Genomic DNA, 21436 nt, shown 5'->3' with positions numbered 1-21436 from the left:
CCTCTCTTCTTCACTTGCTTGAAGGATCAAACTAAGCTCCTTGGAGTTTCCAAACCGATCTCAAGTCCTCTTCTTCAATTGTTCAAAACCCCTCTACTTGATCTCTCTCATTTCCCTTCAAATATCATCAGGGTTTTTAAGATCCCCAACTTACTAGTCAAAGCATGCCCGTGCATCGTACCCGAGCTCAAGAGCAAGCCCTTGCACTTTGCTTGGAGACCATGTTCACCCAAAACTCAAACGCTTGAGATTAGCACAGACTAAGTACAGCCTAAGCATTGTCATGCTCTTCCAAATTTCAAATTTCTAAGATTTGCATGGTCTTGAACACGCCCATGCACATACGAACAGTAATCACTACAATATGACATATAGAATATTGTGAGTACAATTTGGAAATTTCTTAAGGCACATTCACAACATATAGAACATATAAATAAAGTTCAAGGATGCATTTGTGATCGGAGAAAGCCCAATCTCCTCAGTGATTGAACCCCAAGAATCAGAGATCATGATGGAGACGGGCCCACCCTTGTTGCGTAGTGTAGAGAAGAGCAAGAACAAGTCAAAAGTCTTTCGGTAGGGAATGCTTGACGGTAATCGAGTGAGCTCTTCTTGCCAACAGTGTAGTTTTTAGTAAAGTGGTGAGGGTGTAGTTGAAGAGAAGGCTATGGTTCTCGTTGGAGGAGTGATGATCGGAGCAGAAGCTAGAGTATTTTGTTGGTGTCAAGAGAATCAACCCCTTCCGCCATAGTGACATAGTTGTTTGGTCGGAAGTGTTTGAAAACAGTGAACAATAAGAAGAAATTTTTTTTAATAAAGAATTTATTAATGAATATTTGAATAGCCCAACGAGCTCATATCTTAGCGATATGGCTCCACTTGTCTAAAGTGATGGTACGTAAGGAATTTTCATTGTTCAGAGTTCAAATCCTCCCGGTGGCAATGTGGTGGTAATGGGTCTTTCGATATGTGTTAGAACTTGTCACCCGAACCTCGCATTCCCGAGTGAGGACATAAGGCTTAATGATCAATCCCTAGGCATGTGCATCTCCCAAATATACGACTTGTCCACATTTATTTAAAAAAAAAATTGAACAGTCTAGTTTTTTTTTTAATATAAAACAACCATAAATTATAATTTTTATCATAAGTTTTTAAAAATTATTACTATAAAAAAATTCAATGATGTCCATCTACTATTTATTTTTTTAAAAAAATCATCTATATTTGTTTGTACCATTTACCTTTAAAATACCATTTCCTGCCAATTAATTTCCAACCAAACACATCCTTACTGTATATATAAATAGAGTAATGCTATATTTGACGAACTCCTCAGCCGAATTTCTTGACCGAATAATGTGGAGGTCCACATCTCCCCATCTAGAAATTAAAAAAAAATAACCCACCGTCTTCTTCATCATATGACCGCCAACGTCACCCCTCTCACACCACGATTGCCATCTCGCCTGACCATACCGGCACCGTCTCCGACATCATCGCCGCCACCGTATCACCATCAAGCAACACATTTAGCACAAAGTACTCTCCAGAAGAACAAGTCTCCATTTTTTTAAATCTAAATTAATCATATACGGCCAAAAACAAACAAATTTACAATCACTTAGCCTTCAAATCCTCTACAATAAGCACCTGCAAAAAAACATCTAAAAAAACAGAAAAGCAACAAATTTACAGCAGAACAACAAAAACATCTACACAAATCAAGATCATGTCATCAGATCCCTCACCAAATCAAATCATCATATATTGACTCGAAATAAACAAGAAACACCTCCAAGAGATCCAACTTCTGAACCCACTCAACCATACCTCCCCCTTCACATCTCTCCCCTACCCTTAATTTTTTAAAAATTTGGGATTAAATAATTAAAAACAGAGGATGTGATTTGAGGCTAGAAATCAAGGAGAGTTGTGATCGTGACAGTCGCCATGGCCACCACACCACTATCACACCGGTTTAAAGAAATTATGAGATGGTGACGCAGCAGAGACGGCGAGACCCTCTCGGTGGTGAGGGGCTTGCGATAGGGGCACAAATAGGAAGGTGATTGTGGTGTGGTGGTGGTGACATCGGCGACGGCACTGGTGGTGTCAGGCGAGACGACAATCATGGTGTGGGAGGTGTTGTGACAGGGCTTTGGCATTAACCCCGCATCAAGTGTGATGGTGGCGGTCAGATGATGAAGAAGAAGAGGTTAGGGTTATTAGTTTTAACTTTTGGAGGGGGTGAGTAGGATAATAAAAAAAAAAGTGTGGCACGTGGACCTCCACTTCATTCGGCTGAGTAATTCGGTTGAGGAATTCGTCAAATATAGCATTACTCATATAAATATATATAATGAACTACAAACTTGATCTATATTTATTTATTATGGAACACCACAATGCAGTGAAATCTAATAAGATTCTACAAAACTGAGGTTTCTTCATTTCCTTTCCACAACCTCACTGTCTCTGAATCCTGAGAAACTTGCATCTCTTGTCCACCCCACAACCTCACCCTCTTTGCAGCCTGAGCAGCCTGAAATTTAATTTTAAAAAAAATTAAAACTCAAGTTCTCACTTAAATTGGAAACATTTATTCCCAATCTCTTTTACCTCATCTTCCCAATTAGTTCTCCAAACGATATAAAGCAATATGAGTGTCTGCAATGCTGTTCCACATAACATACCAGCCCAAATTCCCTGCCATTAAATTCTTCAGCTTTAGATTCATAAATATAAACATTTTTAATAAAAGATGAACTTACCTCAACTCCCCATTTGACCCAATATCCCAAAACAAATCCTAAAGGAAGTCCAAATATGTAATAACAACCCAAGTTAATGTATGCTACCAAGGCTTGCCATCCACCTCCAATTGCAACACCTGCAATTCATATGATAATATTCTCAGATTCATTCATTGCATTTTTTTTTCACCTCAAATTCAATTCAATTGTGACCTGAAATCACAGGCTGAATGCTGTTGAGAACCATAGTCACTGCAAGAAGGTAAGCAATATGAGCAACAGCTCGCTGTAACTCTTTATCACTAGTGAAGATCACAGCGAAATAGTCTCGTGCCGCGAGGATTATGACCATGAAAAGAATGCCAATCAAAAGTGATTGAAGAACGACGATGATGACGGAGTATTTAGCCGCTCTCGGGTGACCGGATCCAAGCTCATTCGATACCCGAACACTGGAAGTAGAACAAGAAATAGTAAGGTAAGTGACATAGAATTGAAACAACTTCACATTGATAGTATTTACCTAATAGCAGCATTGATTCCTATGAAAAACACGCCTTCCCAACCATTAATGTTCATACTGAAACACAAACAAAGAGTTGGGTTATGAATGAATGAATAAAATGAAATGAAATGAATTGAATTGAAGGGACTAACCAGATGGAGAGGGAACCGACGTTGATCTCAGCATCGCCGAGGTGACCGGTGAGGACAACCAAGACCATCATGTACCAAACCTCAAGACAAAGCATGACTGCAGAGGCAAGAGACAACTTCACAAATGCCCACATATCATTGAAAGCAGACCATGAAAAGCCCTTCCATCCATCCTTGCACCATCCAAAAATATACACAACTTGACCAAGGGCCAACACCCATGAAGATATATCATAAGCAAAAGCAGCCCCTGCCAGTCCCCAATGGAACACATAGATGAACAAAGCCAGCAATCCAATATGCATCACAAGAGCAGCGAAGGCAAGATATGCCAGCACTGAAACCTTGCTCTGAGCCTGCAAAAACTTCTGGGTTGGAAAATTAATGGCTAATGAAAACATCTGTGGAATGATTTCAATTGTGAATTTCCCAGCAGCATCTGCTATCTGTTCTTCTTGGCCTAAAAGCTTCAGAATAGGAGTTGCAAACAGATAAATAGGACAGAGAATCACCGCAGATGCAAGAAGTATTATCCATGATCTCTGCATGTAAACACCCAGCATCTCCACTTGCCCTGCCCCAAATGCTTGCCCACACAGTGTCTCCAATGCACTCCCCATTCCAAGCTAAACAAAGACATCATGCATTAAAGAAAACCAAAAACAAACAAAGAGAACAATTGAATCAAATGAGATAGAGGGATAGAGGGATAGAGGTTTCTACTTGCCAGGAATCCAAAAGAGAAGTTGGAGATGACAGAGAGGCCAATGGCAGCAGCAGAGAGCTGAAGGTTGCCCAAATGGCCAACAAAGATTTGGGTGGTAGAATTGATGCCATAGAAACAGAGGATATTGAAGGCTATGGGAGTAGCAATGGACCAGAGTTTCTTAGACTCTTGAACAAACAAGAAGCGTGCATCTTTAAAACCATGAACTGGAGGGAAATCCTCAACATTATCACTAGTTCTTTCCTCCCAAGTTTGCAAACTATTGAAGGATACCATGGTGGTTGGCTTGGGTTCTAAGAGAGGAGCTTCCATGGTTTCCTCCTCCTCTTCTCCTTGTCTTTAGGAGACTGCACTATGTTTAGGGTGCTTGGTTTGGTGGTGAGGAGTGGAGTTAGGAACACACACACACACAGAGAAAGAAAGAAAGAAAGAAAGAAAAAGAAACAGAGAGTGTTGTTGAACAGGGGATCTGGGAAGGAGAGATACGAGGAAACGAACAAACGGTTATTTGTAGCTTGGAGGGTGGATTTGGGAGTTTGGTTTGCTTTGTGGCTTTGGCGGGAGCCACGTGGGGGTTAAGAAAGAGCACAGCGATGTAGACTTTGGTCTTTAACCTCTTGTGGACGTGGATCTTTAGTACCTATCCTCCCGGGAATTAAGTGAGGATTTTAATGCCAGTGTGTTATATATATATATAACATACGTAAACTGCTGGCATTCTGATTGAACACAGTAAACATTAGGAAAATACAGCGCGGGTTAATTAGTTTTTAGTTGAATTAAGATATTGTACTAAAATTAATTAGATGGTTTAAATTAAAATATTGTGCATTTACTTGTATAAGCTGCTCAGTAATATTATTCATTATACAATACATAATCATTCGATTTGAAATTTAATGGTTGAAATGAACACCAATTGATTTTTAGTCTATAAATGTTTGTAAATAATGAATGCTTATATATATACACATAAGATTTTTTTACCGTGAATAATAGAGTGATAATTTATTTTAAATTTTTTTTACTGTAAATAAAAGAGTGGTAATTTGTTTCCATCTAATAAATCTGGATTTTGAGAGTTTAACATTCTCTCTCTCTCTCACACACACACACACACCAATAGTTACATGATATAATATGATTTATATTAATTATATATATTGTTTCTTTAAAATTAAAGTAAAGTGGATTAATCGTTGTTGTAGTGAAATAAATAAGAAAAAAAACAAATAAAGAATTGAACAATGAGATATATGTATATACCACCAGCATATTAAGAGAATTAGTATTTTATTATCTTCTTGATTGAAAAAATTAAATTAGGTTTTGAACCACTAAAATTGTGAAAATAAATAAGACTGTATTAAAAAGATAAATTTTTAAATTATTTTTTTAGAATTGATTTTAGATGAAATCATACAATAAAAAAATATTTTTTTTTCTTTTGTAGTTGGACAATGTGGACTAAATGCAATAAGTACATTTTTTTTTTTTTCATTTCGCTTCAATCATTCTTTGGAAGAAGAACATGCTCTCAAATTTTTATTAGACAGTTAAATGTCTTATCGATCAATATTTACACAAACACAAATATTAAACAAAAATAAGATATTAAAATTTTAGATTCTTTTCATATTTTAAACAATATTTTATATGGTTGTTAATTGATAACATAGATATACATAAAAATTAAATACTTTGGATCAAAAGAAAGCGAAAGTAGTAATAAATTACATCTTTTTCAAATAAATGGTTCTTAATGTCTTATATGGAAGATTATTGTTTAATTTTGCAGGAAAGCTACAACTAGCCTTAATCACATTAAATGCTAGAAATGATTTATAACGGTAGGTGATATGTCTAGAAATTATTTATAGTGGTAGGTGATATGCCTAACAACTATTGCAACGTTAACGTAGTATTTCATTGTCTTTTTTTTTTAATATTTATTTGAATTTTAAAAATACATCCCACAATAAGAACCCTTTTGACTTTTACTGTTATAAGTGTTTCACCAATGAATTAATTAATTTTTTTTAAAACTAGATTTTTTGCTTTATTGAGATTTTGAGTTTGAAAGTTGTGTAATCAATTTTTGACAAAACATTAAATATGGTAGAATTTCAAACTGAAAATATTATATATGATAAAAATATCCTTCAAAGTAATTTTTTGGGAGGTTAAATGTAGTAGTTTTTGCAACTTAGATGTATTAATCTTTAAAACATATGTAATATTCAATAAAAAATCAAAATATTATCAAATCTTTGTTTTTGAGGGAAAATGCTACATATGAGTAAGGAGAATGCACTCTCGATCTTTTGTTGGACAATTAAATGTCTTATTATTTACTTATTGCATTTACACAAATATTAAAAAAAATTAAGATATTAAAATTTTAGATTTTTTTCATATTTTAAAAAATATTTCTTTGTGGTTATTAATTGATAACATAGACATATACAAAAATTAGATACTTTGGATAAAAAAAAGCGAAAAATCACGATAAATTATATATCTTTTTCAAATCAATGCTTCTTAATATCTCATATGGAAGATTATTGTTTAATTTTATTGAAAACCCGAAAGTAACCTTGAACATATTAAATGGTTGAAATGATTTATTACGAGTTTCGCTTTGCACGGAAATTAGATATTTTGGACCAAATAAAAATAAAAGTCACAAGAAATTATATCATTTTCAAATAAATGCTTCTAATGTCTTATACGGAAGATTATTGTTTAATTTTCCAGAAAAGCCTCAAGTAGCCTTGATCACATTAAATGGTTGAAATGATTTATTTCAGTAGGTGATATGTTTAATAATCATCCCAACCTCATTGCAGTATTTCATTGTTTTTTTTAAAATGTTTATTTGCATTTTAAAAATTCATCCCAACAATAAGAAGGCTTCGTTTACAATGTTTCACCAAATAATTTATGTCACGCCCTGAGCCCAAGGCATCGACAAATGGCCGCATACCCACAGAGCTGAAACCTAGTGGGCACACAAGCTATTTGTCTCACAAATATAAGGTATAACAAGGTACCAATATCATAAGAACATAAGAATTTAAGGGATACAATAACTAGGTTTACAACTATAATTTATGGAAACTAAAAGTGCAAGATTCAAAGCTTTAAACAAATAACAAGTTCGAAGTTCACAACAGAAGGACTATTTACATGCTAACTAACTGGTGTTCACTCAACAATCCCCGCTAAGCTATCCATCACATACATACTCATGATCTGGAAAGGATAAAACCACTATTTATAAGCTTGACTAAGCAACCACTAAAAACAACACAAATATAGGGATTACAAAAACTCAATAATTTCAAAAACATGCCCAAAAAACATAATTTATAGTATTCCAACAAACATAATTTTCCAAATAAATGAGTATATATGTCTCCCAAATAACTAATGCCAGAAAACAAAATCAGCGAATTTATATATTTAAACTCGATGACCCTAAGTTGGATTGTCATAGTTCATTTATTAACCCTCGGTGGCCAGCGCAGGGATTATCAAAGGCCGTTATTCTCCATCGATGGAACAATGCAAAACTATGGTTTCTTATCGAGTCAAAGATTTATGTCAACATGGTCAGTGTTTAACCCCCAATGACAAAATTATTGCAAAGTTAACTTGGGGACTACAAGCTATATCAAAATATGTCGGTTCTAAAATTATTGTCAACGCAGAGATACTGAAATTCGATGATCTCATTTGTCTAATGAAAATAATTCTAATTATTTCAAAATAAAATAAAACTAATATGTGACAAGAATAATTAGAATTCAGTCAAACATGTAATAACCAAGGTTGTCAGACCCGGACCGGCCCGGCCGGTTCAACCGGGAACCGGCCATGTGGCCGGCCCGGGTATACCCCATTGACCCGGGTATTAAAAAACCCGGTGTTGACCCGGTTGACCCGGCCGGGTCAATCGGGTCACAATGTTTAATTATTTTTTTACATTATTTAATAATTTATTATTATTTTCTCATTAAAAATCACAAAATCATGTATATTTATTAATATTAATTTATAATTTATAATCAATAAATAGAATTACAATATATATATTACAAAAATTAACATTTAAAAATAAAATATATTAATGTGTTAGGTAAATACTTTCTAAAAATTTAATTTATTAAGAAAATAAAACAATAAATGAGTGTAATTTTTATTATAAAAAAATATAAAATTAAAAGTATTCTAATTAAATAAAAAAATATAAGAAAAATCTAAAAACAAAAATAAAAAAACTCAATTGAGATATAAGAATTAGTGAATTAAATTTCTTATTTATTTTAACAAAAATCAACCAATAAACAAATAAATAAATAAATAAATAACATCGAGAGAAGTTCGATAATTATATATTAATATATTAAATTTGTAAATATTTAAAAAAATGTAAAAAAATAAATGACATAATTAGAAAAAAATCTATCAGATAAGGTCATTTATCAATTTAAATATCAAATTTGAGTAGGTTTTTATAATATAATTATGAGTTTAATATTATATTTGCTTATTATTAATTATTATAATATTTTTTATATTTAATTATTGACCCCGGTTCAACCCCGGTTTGACCCGGTCGAATCCATTGACCCCTGACCTCTGGGCTTAGTTGAGTCATTGTCCAGGCCGGGTCTGACAACCTTAGTAATAACAATAATTAAAATATAAGTAATCAATAACTGAATACATAATTAAAGTTATAAATCATAATTACTGCAAACCATTCAATACTGAAGTAATAAGTGCTTCTAAAGGTTCAAAGTAAAACAAAATAAGAAAATAATATATTAACAAAACAGTGGCTGCCAAGTTAGATCTAAAATCTGTAATTAAATAAAATATTAAAATTAAATAAATAAACAATTAAATAAATAATAAAAAGAAAACCTATAACATAGGTACAATATCTTAAAAGCCAAAACCTTTAAATATAATATCATGAATGATTTTCACAATAAAACACAAAGTAATTAAATAATTATGTAAATCATTTCTGATAATCATAAATTTTACATATATATATATATATATAGGTTTATATGTGGTTTACTTACCTGCTGATGTTCGCTAAATTTTCAAATCTAAATATTATACCAAATCAAATTTGCTAAACACGCCCTACATTTGAAATAAATTTCAAAGACATTAAAATCTCCCCGAAACATAAGCAACTGATTTTAAAAAATGCTAATGTAACATGTCTCTAATTAACCTTAAAAGACACATACCTAAAACATAAATTTTTACTATGTTATAAACCCAATTGTTGGCTAAGCAATGCTTAATAGTCAGAGAAAGCTAATGAAATATCATACTCCTACATGCTTAAACAGGACACAAATTTGAAACCTAAGCCTATTACAAAGAGATAAAAAATAAATAAATAAAATATTATAATGGTCTGTGCAAGCATTAAAAAAAAAAAAAAAATCAAGGATTTTGCTTTTCACAACTTTAAACAACAAAGTTGAAAAGATTCCGCACTTGAGATTACAATGAAATTGGCTTTGCATGCACTAGAAATATGACATCAATGGAAAATTTGATGTTCCAAGTGGGACAGGGACATTAAATGTCAATTAAAGAAATACATTCTTGGCATTTGTAAGACATGGAAAAACTAAACTAATACATTCCTGAATGATGGTTTATTTACACATACATATATATATATATATATATATATATATATATATATATATATTACTAGCAACTCGCCTAAACAGAGATCGAAGTGACGGCTTAAAAAAAGAATTATGAAATTATTCACTAACTACAAAAAAATAAATGACACAAGTCATGCTTGTTCTTTCTCTTCTCTACTTTTCCAAACTCCAGAACCCAAACACAATTTAACCCTAAGAATATATCAAAGCATACGATTCCTATGAAAGGGAAAAATATCTATTGACTTTTTTCAAGAATAAAACCATATACTCTCTTGACAACTCTTCAAAATCTTAGAACAGATGAAAACAAAAAGAATAAATCCTAACTATTAAGAAGTCAAAACAATAACTAGTAAAAGATAAACAAATCGAAGAAGAGAAAGAGAAATATACCACAAATACTCTCATATGAACACTCGACAAGAATGATTCTCTCGTATTTGCCACACATCCCTAAAATTGATCAACGAGAGAGAAAGAAAAATTGCTTTCTTTTTCTTTAAAATATGAAAATCACGTAACCGCCGGAAGTTACAAAGAACTTACAATCTCTAAAAAGATAATTTAAAAATCATAAAAATAATTTAAATAAAAATGGGCTCCACAATTTATTAATTAATTAATTTTTAAAAACTATATTTTTCGTTTTATTGATATTTTGAATTTGAAAATTTTGTAATTAATTCTTGACAAAACATTAAATACGGTAGAATTTCATACTGAAAATATTATATATGATAAAAATATCCTCCAAAGTAGTTCTTTGGGAGGAAAACTGTTAATGTAGTAGTTTTTTGAACTTAAATATATTAATCTTTAAAACATATGTATTATTCAATAAAAAAAAATCAATATATTCTCAAATATTTGTTTTCGAGGGAAAATGCTACATATGAGAAAAGTTTGAAGCATTAACTTTTGTTATAAACATGATTTGAATAGAAAATATAGAAAATATACTAATATATTTAATGCAAGGGATTCTCATCAATAATTCATGGGAAATCTCTTTATTATGGACATCTGGACTGAGCGCAATAATCACATTTTTTTCATATGCTTTTTTGGATGGTTATTTTATTATATGTAAAATTAATCACTTACTTACTACTTGGATTAATGCAATTCCAAATCCTACCAAACCTCAACTACAAGAGTCTCTCCTCACGATCAATCACAGTCTTATATTTGTGGGATCTAAAATTACCACCCCCTAACCCGTCAGCTCTGGCAAGTGAGCCAAATATACCCCCTTGGATGGTAAGTAACCCTGTTCCATTCCTTCCAGCTCGTGGTTGTAGTTTCTTCCCCATCTGCCTATATCCGCTTTTTTCCTCTTTTTTTTCTCTGTCGTGTGTTTTTTTCCAATGTTCACCTCGGGTGATCTTTCTTTTGTGTTTTGTTTCTCTTTTGTTGTTGTTTCCCTTTTGTATTTTGTTCCCCACTTTTTGAAATGCATTCGTAATTTATTTTTTAAAAAAATTAATGCATTAATAACAAGTTTTCTATTTTTTTAATAAAAATAGACGAATTATATTTTATTGAAATAAAAAATGATTTAGGACATTGACCAAATATAAATAAAAGGAAAAATCCGAAAAAACGCTTACCTAATGTGATAAATAATAGATTTTAAAACCATAAACCGTATCGATAACGACGATAAGTTTGGCTACTCTTCCATGAAGAAAACCAGGCTTCATTTGAAGACGAGTCAAGTGAAGTTAGCTTGGCTCATTTGGTTGTCTTAAATGCATCAAAACAAAAAAGCAATATGTAATCAACAACAAGAATTATTAGTTCTGAGTGAACGCATCCTTTAAATATAATAAGCCTTTTAAATATTTCGAGCCAAAAAAGGTTACATTTTGGGCCAGGTCAGTCAAGCCCAGTATTTAATGATGGGCTGGCCTAAAAATTGGGCCACGTTTAAGCCCACAAAGACACAAAAAAGTTTGGGTCGCATGTGCCGCATGTGCTCGTCACCGGACCCGTTTCATGGTTTAGACCTCGTTCGTGTCGGGAATGGTGTGCTGTCTCACTTCCCTTTAGTTTTTTTATCACATAAAATTATTTTATATGTTATTTAATTATATATAATATATCAGATCCCATATATAATAATATTTTAAAATATATATATATATAGTTTTTCTTGCTTTAAAGGGTTTATGTTTTTGATTTTTCTATATTGGATGGAGATCATGAGAAACGAACGGCTGTGATGCGCCGCGAGGCTTTTGAAACATTGGAACCCGGACCCACACCAAGATGAACACCCGAAATGGCGGGATGGACGCCACGTGTTATGTGACACCGTGATCCTGAAATGGCATAACTACCCTTGCCTAGCTACAAAGCAGGATTCACATGATCCCAATTTTCTAAGTTTTCTTCCATCACTAATTAAAATAAAGCCACTTATCTTTAACACAATTATTTCAAATTAAGAAATAAAAAACACATTCATCAAATCGTTTATATTGTTTATGTTGTGCAAACAAATGCATTTTCAATGCCAAAATTTTGACTTCTCTTTTAATTATTTACAAAATCAATTTATTTTTATTTATTTTGCTAGATGCAGTTTTTTTGTAAACAAAAGATAAAAGCTAGAGCACTCAATTAAGTTGATAAAAAAAAAATATTCAGCTCTTATGGGGTTTCATATATGAGGATAAACGTATTTCTGATGACCAAATGTCAAAATTGACAACTGACATTTAGTTCATGAATTGTCGTTTTGCACTCATATAGGAAAACTTGACGATAGGCATACGAGGCATGTTGTGTTTTCTCTTTATTTATTTATTTTTTATCTATTTTTATTTTAGTTTCTATATCTAGTGGACATTAGTGCTATTATTATTTCTCTACTTATTTTTATTTTTGTACCTATTTCTTCCTAATAAATTCTAATAAATTCATGGTTGATCTTTTTTTAAAAAATAAAAAAGCTAATATATATATATATAGCACTGATCTTCTGCCAATATTTGTAGATCTAAACCATAAATCGTAATCATAATAGTAAATTAATCAATTTAAACTGTTGAATGTTATTTCTATTAGATCTATAGAAACAAAACTAAACAAAACCTAATACCTAATTAACCTGTTCAACGGTCATAATATATATACTCTTTAGTGTTCATTGTACCCAACTAAGGCCGCAAGTTGACGTTTCGTCATATATATATATATATATATATATATATATATATTTGGTCAAAATAATCAATTTTTTCAACAATAAATAAAATGCAAGCATTTTAAATGGATAAGGGTAGTTTGGTAAATTAAGAGCCAACAGTGTCCTTTTTGGTAATTTCGGCATTGATTCTAAGGCGCGGACTGGTTAATAGAGACAGAGAGAGAGAGAGAGACCTCGTGGAGCTCCACAGTCGCAGAGCATTTGGAAAGCTCGAAGCTCTCTCTACCATTGTTCTCTTGCTCTCATTCTTCAAAATCTAGCCTTTTTCTTCTACTAATTCGTGGTAATCCCTAGCTGAATCTTGTTTTTTTCATCCGATCCCTGTGTTTTTAGCCCAATTAAAGGTCGAAATCTGGTTTTTCATGGCGGAAAAACCCTGGATTCAAGACTTCGGAGGCCTAAATCCACTGCATTCTTGTTTCTCTATTCGGATCATTGATTATCCTGCTTGGATCGAGGTAATGTCGATGTAATTCGAGTTTTTGAATTTGAATTTTGGGTTCTGAATTAGAGTTGAGTTTGATCTTTTGATTATTTGACTTATATATATATATATATAATTTGATCTTAAAAAGTAAAATTCTAACCTTTTTTTGTCTTTCTGATTTATATTTTTTTGTTCCTTACTCTCTCATTGTTATAAATTGTTTCTTTTAGAATTTGATTTTTGATTTTTGATTAGATTGGTTTAACCTGTGGATTCCAGTGGCATCTTCATCAAAAAACAGAACTTATGGAGTAAAAAAATCTTTCATTTTGTTCATCTAATCTATTGAAAATAGAAATCACAGAGCAATTAGGGGTGATAGTTAATGTATCAGTGATTTTCTTGTGAGTTACCCAAATGGAATTAGAACTCTGATTGTTTCATTGTACCTAATTGAAATTTGCTTATTTTAGTGTGATGATCCAGACTAACTATAGATGCAATTGTAATTTTAAATTTTTAGTTAAATAAAATCATCAAAACACTTAATCTTAGTGATTAGCTTAGTTCAATTAGCAGAAGATAAGTTCCTCCAGATAAGTTTCACGTTTGGAAAGAATAGTATCTAGCTTGTGGTTTTGTGAGCTGTTGTGCATTTTTTATAAAGCTTGGTTATGTTGATTGTTGTAGAATGTGACAGATTGATCTATTTTTCAAAGGTTTGGTGTTTGAGCACTTGATGTGCCTAATTCTATTGTAATTATCAATAAGTGGGCCCTGAGAATTATTGCTTTTCAACTAGTTTGCTTGCTATAATGTATAGATGGTTATGATTGTTTTTTTTTCCAATATAACAGTTATCAGTTTTTTTTTATTGAGATTCTTCACCCCATTTTATGTTACGTGTCTTGCATTACTTTGTAAAATTTCATCTGGATCATCAGCAGTGTCTGGTTGTCTTATGGATTTTTCTTGAAAATTCCATAACAGTTAATTTCAGTAAGTTTTGGATGCCATTTAACCTGAGTTGTTTCTATAATCACGGGAAACTATTGTTTAATTTTGTTGTGCTTACCATTTGTAGAATGTCAATATCTTTCTGATTATTTTGTGATTTTTTTCCTTCTTTACATGTGAACCTTTAACAGAAAGGGTTGGTAGTGTTGCTTATGGAGGGTGACACTAGTGCTTCTCGTATTCTATCTCCATCCCTGGTCGAAAGCAGTGATGAGGACCTGGCCGTGCTTCCTAGGCACACTAAGGTCATTGTCACTGGGAACAACCGAACAAAGTCTGTTTTGGTTGGTTTGCAGGGTGTTGTCAAGAAGGCTACTGGTCTTGGTGGCTGGCATTGGCTGGTACATTTCAACTTTACTTATTTATCATCCCAATCTTTTTATATATGCATGGATTGTGAATCATCATTAATTGGGGTCAATTAAACATCTAGTTTTTGATCACCCATTCTTTTTGTAGTTTTCATATGAATATCACAGATTAAGAGTTCCTTGAACTTTAAAGATCATTAATGGCCCTTCCATACTAATATAGAAATAACACTAGATTTAAGTGAGGCAATGCTGGTGTAGGTTCCCTTTCAATTCTCTCTCTCCCTATATATATATATATATATATTGAACTTATAGCTCTTAACCACCCTCAACATTCCAGGTCCTGAAAGAATGGAGTGGAGGTGAAGTTACAAAGGAATGCTTTAAGTGTTTTAGAAGCTCCATCAGGGAACGAAGATCACAGAGACATAGACTGTGATAACTCTTCATGTGGTTGCCTTGACATTGAAGATAAAGATGTTAATTACTGTAAGACATTGGTTTATCGTACAACCATGCTTCCTCTTCTATTCAATACTAAATCTTTTTATATATTTCACCAGCTACCAAAGAGTTTCACCGATCAACTAAACCAAGAGCAAGGAATGCCAAGTCATGGACATCATCAACAACCTCAACGAAATCAAGCAACCAAAACAACTACAGGGACATTCAACTCAAGGTATAAATTACAATTAATACTCAATGTGTAATTGAGCTTAAGAACTTGCACATTATGTCAAGTGATTGATTTTATCTTGTGCAAATACCAGAAAGTAAATCTGTCAAAACTTGGGACAGCAGCGTTGTGGAGGTATTGGAGGCACTTCAATCTTGTGGGCATGAATCCGAAAACCATCCAAAGAACAACTAATTCATGGTGTTGAGAATCATTTCCTCTCTCAGGTATCGCGAAAACCTTATAAGATATACGGAGCATCAAAGGAATTGAAATCAAACAAAATAAAGGCAAGGGAATTTTATCAAAAGAAGAAACAATTAGTGTTAAGCGCACATAAAACAGTTTTTGATCGAATTATTTTGCCAAATGATCAAGTTTCACAACTGCAGGCTTCATAGGGTCAAGCTTTAGCTTCTCACTCAATGTTTGATCGAAAGAAGAGGACTAAAGATGAAGATATATCCAATGGGGATGTCAAAATACACAGTGTCCATATGATTACCGAAGCTCGAGGAGACCCTACAGCTAAACAGGAACAAACAGGGCCTATCACAAGATCTCATAGACAAGTAACAGATTCTCAAAGCATGGTTGGAGAGGAAGGTTCAAGCCATATTCCACATGCTATACCAAAAGATTACAAGGAGGCATATCCTTCAAATGAAGATGCTAAAGATGAAATAGCCTTTGTTTTGGACTAGAACAATATCATGAAGAAATTCCAACAAATGGAAAATCAGGAAACAAAATACAAGAAAATGAATGAAAAATATGATGATGTTAATGATGCAGTATTCCAAATACAAAAATGATGGCAAAAGGGAACAAGAAGTATCCCTATCTAAGAACATTCAGTTGCAATGATTCTGAAGGAGATACAACAGATGGTGACCACTAAACTTAAACTTGCCAAAAATAGCAAGATAAGAGTTGATAGTGACAAACATTATCCCAGCTATCATTTTTAGTACCCTATCCCAAAGGATATAATGTGCGTAAATTTAGACAATTCAATGGGATTGGTAATCTTGATCAACACTTAGCTCATTTTGTAACTGCATGTGGAGACACAAGTACAAAACCTTCACTTCTACTTAGATAATTTTTTGTCATCCACACAAGAGTTGCATTTTAGTGGTATGCAAGTTTGCAACCCAAATCGATTCAAAATAGGCAATAGCTGAAAGATACATTTCGAGTACGGTTTGGAGGTGTTAATGATAAGATCACGATAGCTGATCTCGCGGCCACTCACCAAATCAAAGATGAGAAACTAGTTGAATGCATTATGAGATGGAGAAACTTTAGTATTAAGTGTGAATAACGCCTGGACCAACCTCAAGTAGTGGGATTGTTACTCGGGAACATTGACAGTTGGATGGCACCTTTCTTAAGTACTTCTGCCATTACTACATTTTAAGAGTTGATCTCACAAGACAAGAAATTGGAAAGGACTAACCCTAGGATGTTGTCTAATTTCCAAACTTCCAAAAATGACAAGTCTAAAAAGGCAAAAGGTGTCAGGTATAGCTACAACCTTCAATGTTGATAAATGAAAAAACACTATAGAGTTACATAAACCTGAACAAGCTAAGCCATCCAGCTTAAGGACTCCTGGAAATGTACGAAGGCCTATTTCCTCTTTGAAAGAGAGAATGAACAAAAGCTATTCTTTTCAAAGAGATAAAGTACTAAAAATTTTTAAAGATGCCATGAAAGGAGGCCTGCAACTGCCTATGTGTAAGAGACTGGAAGAACAGAGTAAGAAAGATCATCCTAGTTATTGCCCATACCATAGAGTATTGGGGCATACAATTGAAGACTGCTATGTTTTTAAAGATTGTCTTGAGTGTCAATATCAAGGCAGGATCACACTCTCCAAGAATGTTCTTTTGGAACAACCTGCTCAACATATCCATTACATGACTACCCTAGACTATGAGGGATCATCCTAAGGGGAAATCACAGTAGTGGGTAATAAAATAATGCTCCCATCGATATTTGATGGGAAAATTACTACTATTCCAGGAGAATTGTGGGAAGTATTCATATCCAAAAAGTCAAAGAAGATGATGAAGAGGTCGAGCTCCCAAGGATAAAGTAGAGAAATGCCCAGAAACCTCCTGAAGGGCTTCCAATAAAGCAAATCAAGAAAAGGGATAAGAAGAAGAAGCAGAAACATGAACACTCAAAATATAAGAAATCCATCATAGAAGAATATATTGAATCTCTTGAAGAATATGAACTGAAGGAAAGGATGTTGACCACTCTTAAAGACTATGAGGGTGAAGAGCAACTTAAGGAATTAGTTGAAGAAAATGTTGAAATAATACAAGTGGAAACTTGTAGGGATATTTTTGGAGGTGAATACTCTATATATGATAAAGATGATGATGAAGATAGTTTTTTAAATTTTGAAAACTGTATGATCACCATGGTCGGCCTTACATCAGACATAAGCAGAAAAAGAAGATGGCATTCAGAGAAAGAGGGAAGAAGGAAAATGTCAAACTCTCAAAGCCACACCAGTTAGAAAAGCCAAAGAAACCATGCTATACTCCAAAGACCCCCGAAGTATAAAATTCTGAGAAAAGCGATGCTTACTAAAGATATCCCTTCTTTTAATTAAATTAAGATGCTCATTAAAACAAATAGATTATATATCACAAATATATTATTGCTTCCGCATGCCCTTTTATGTTATTTAATTTTTGTGATATTACCTAACAAGTCACCCATATTATTGTCCATATCACCGACTTGTGGGACACACTATAGTATATTGTTAGAATTTTTAAAAATGGCTACAAAAGCAAGTTTCCATGGAAACTTGAAGTTGATTGTTGATTTTTTTAAAACAAGAGGTGTTCGTTATGCCATAGTATGTCACGAAAGTTTTGATGATGAGTTGAATTTTGCAGATGAAGAGGATAAAGTACCCTGCCACGTACATCAAATGTAGCTTAGAACTGGCAAGTTACTCCAATCAAGATAGGCTTCCAGCTCAAGTGATAAAAATAAAGGGAAGATGATAGAAGAGTAAAATGTCTCACCAAAGAAACCATTGAAGAAACCATATTATAATATCTTGGCACACCTGAAGAAAGTCCCTGCTCTACTTAGCATGTATGACACACTACTGATGTCAACAGAAGTCAGGGAATCTTTAATACATGCCCTACAAAACCTAAGGAGTATCAAGCTTATTTTGCTAAAATTAATATGACAGAAGCTTTGTACACAACACATACACTTTCGGTATGCTTTGTACACAACACATACACTTTCGGTATCATTCACCACTGAAGACTTATTACTTGGAACGCAGAGCACAATAGACCATTGTATATGACAGGGTCTTGTGATGGAATAAAGATCAATTGAATTCTAGCTGATCCAGGATCTTCCTTAAACCTAATGATCCTCAATACTCTTTGGATATTAGCTTTGGATAATATGTCACTTATCTCCAAAAAGGATCATAATTCAAGGCTTTAATCAGTATTGTTAGAAAGCATTAGGATCTATCACTCTCCTGATCAAGTTTTAAAAGATCATATTTGATGTGAAGTTCCATGTGATTGATGCTGATGCCGCATACAAAACCTTGTTGGGTAGGCCATGGATCCATGAAAACCAGATGGTCCCTTCAACCCTTCATTAGTGCATGAAATATATGGTGGATGGAGAAGAATGCAGAACAGATGGTGAAATTCAACCCTTTGGTGTCCATGAAATACATTATGAGGACGCCAAATACTATCTTGGTGACTCCAAAGGGGGCAAAACACCAACCTTAATGGACAAGTCTTTGGCAAAACCATCAAATGCTATTCCAGTATCCAAAAAGAAAGAATCAACATTGCCTCACTTTGGCAGTGAAACTAAATTTTCAGAAGATGAAAGTGATACAAATCAAACCAAAGGGTCTACTCGAGAAATCACATTACATATCACAAGGGTTCTAGATGGTTTCTACAAGTCCCTAGATGATTTGAAAGTTCATACAGTTGAGCATTTGAAGATTTTTTATGTGCTAGCTCAAAATGAGAAGGAAAGAGGTATCCTCTTTTACAAAGTTAAAAATAACAAAATTTCAAATGATGACATTATACACATTGAACAAGAAGAGGATAGTGAAGTCCAACCTATAAAATTCCCAAGCCATTACCCTTACAAATTCAAGAGGATTGTTGAAGAGTTTGGGGGCAAAATAAAGGGTAAATTTTTCTAGTGAGTATCTAAGTTTGCCCTTATATCAGTTTGAGCACTAACTTTCAATTTATATTGAAATGAGCATCAAGTTTTAATTTCATTTCTCCAGCTGGGTAATTGGGGATTTCTTGTGGATTTTTTGTGATGTAGATGCTGGAAAGCTTGCGTGGATGCACCGAGTCCATGTCACCAACTCACCAACTCAGCCACTTAACCAATGTGGCTTTTTTTTGTCCACGTATGATGTACACGTCAGTTTCTCTCCCATCATCCTCTTCTTTTCCTCTCTCTCCATAATACTATAGCCCTAGTGATGTGGACCCAGGGCACCCATGAAAGCTTTCGGATGTCCACGTCACCAAAAATCCACCGAAAATCCCCAATTACCCTGTCGAAGAAATGAAATTAAAATTTGATGCTCATTTTGATACAAATTGAAAGTTAGTGCTCAAACTGATATAAGGCCAAACTTAGGTAATCACTGGAAAAATTTACCCGCAAAATAAACTGGTTAAAGAAGTAATATCAAATTTTTCATCAATTATGGAACCATTCCCATCAAGACAAGAAAGGGGTAGGTTATTCTAAATCTTCCAAGCACTCATGTTATATGATGGTGTCTAAGGAAGAAGAAGACGTTACGATGAAAAATGCACCACTTGAATTAGAGGATAGTGGTCAAGCAACAATTGATGAGTTACTTGAAATCAACTTGGGAAATGATGAATACCCAAGGCCAACTTTCTTAAGTGCACAACTGTTAGAAGAACAAAAAAAATCTTTCAAAGTTCTTTTAAAAGAATTTATTGACTATTTCTCTTGGAATTATAATGAGATGCCAGGGCTAGAGAATGAGGTAGTTGTTCACAGATTGGCTATTGATTTCAATGTTTCTCTAATTTAGTAGGCGCCAAGAAAGATGAAATTTGACTTAGAAGAGAAAGTAATAGAAGAAACAAAGAAGTTGATAGAAGCAAATTTTATTAGGGAAGAAAAATACCCACATTGAATTGCTAATATAGTAGTTGTAAAGAAAAAGAATGATCAGATACGGATATGCATTGATTTCAGAGATTTGAGCAAAGCATGTCCCAAAGATGATTTTCCTGTACCAGTCATGAAGATCATGATCGGCAACACCATAGGGTATGAGATGTTTTCCTTTATGGATGGATACACAAGATATAATCAAATTAAGATGCACACATATGATGAGAAACATACTGCTTTCCGAACACCTATGGGGATATATAGTTATAGGGTAATGTTGTTTCGCTTGAAAAATGCGGGGGAAACATATCAAAGAGATATGACCAAAATATTTGACGATCTGATTCATAAGGTCATTGAATGCTATGTAGATAATCTGGTAGCGAAAAAAATTCAAAAGACAAACATCTTGAAGATCTGAGAACTACTTTCATACGCCTCAGAGAATATAAATTGAAAATGAACCTAATAAAATACGCCTTTGGAGTCCTATCTGAAAAATTTCTATGTTTCATTGTAAGACATCGAGGGATAGAAGTAGATCCTTCTAAGATAAAGGCAATGTTGGAAATGCCACCTCTATAAACATTGAAGCAGTTGCGATATTTTCAAGGGTGTTTAGCACATATTAGAAGATTCATTTCCAACTTATTAGAAAGATGCAAGCCTTTTTCCAGGTTGGTCAAGAAAAATACACCTTTTAAGTGGGATGTTGAATGT

At 33.3% G+C, this 21436-nt stretch overlaps 1 protein-coding gene and 2 pseudogenes across 3 annotated transcripts; 2 read left to right on the top strand and 1 right to left on the bottom strand.

The window, feature by feature from the left end:
- Positions 1-2322: 2322 nt before the first annotated feature.
- LOC120272675 (protein DETOXIFICATION 34-like) lies at positions 2323-4633 on the bottom strand. Of its 3 annotated transcripts, XM_039279549.1 has the most exons (8): positions 4144-4633; positions 3417-4042; positions 3283-3339; positions 3123-3211; positions 2973-3011; positions 2778-2896; positions 2626-2712; positions 2323-2548 (listed from the first exon to the last, which is right to left on the bottom strand). In XM_039279549.1, exons 1-8 carry the CDS (start codon positions 4453-4455, stop codon positions 2435-2437), a joined length of 1443 nt encoding a protein of 480 aa, XP_039135483.1. In that variant the 5' UTR covers positions 4456-4633; the 3' UTR covers positions 2323-2434. The 3 variants fall into 3 exon arrangements, with proteins under 3 accessions (XP_039135483.1, XP_039135484.1, XP_039135482.1); XM_039279550.1 differs by having other exon boundaries at positions 2327-2548; positions 2973-3211; positions 4140-4402; XM_039279548.1 differs by having other exon boundaries at positions 2328-2548; positions 2973-3211.
- A 10442-nt stretch (positions 4634-15075) lies between these two features.
- Positions 15076-16212, top strand: LOC120271793 (annotated as a pseudogene).
- A 2975-nt stretch (positions 16213-19187) lies between these two features.
- The window catches only part of LOC120271792, a 9608-nt pseudogene continuing 7359 nt past the window's right edge, over positions 19188-21436 (top strand).

This window comes from Dioscorea cayenensis, chromosome 11 (genome assembly GCF_009730915.1).
Source record: "Dioscorea cayenensis subsp. rotundata cultivar TDr96_F1 chromosome 11, TDr96_F1_v2_PseudoChromosome.rev07_lg8_w22 25.fasta, whole genome shotgun sequence".
Taxonomy (NCBI): domain Eukaryota; kingdom Viridiplantae; phylum Streptophyta; class Magnoliopsida; order Dioscoreales; family Dioscoreaceae; genus Dioscorea; species Dioscorea cayenensis.
Note: the sequence above shows the minus strand (reverse complement) of the source record. Positions and strands in the feature narration are given on the sequence as shown.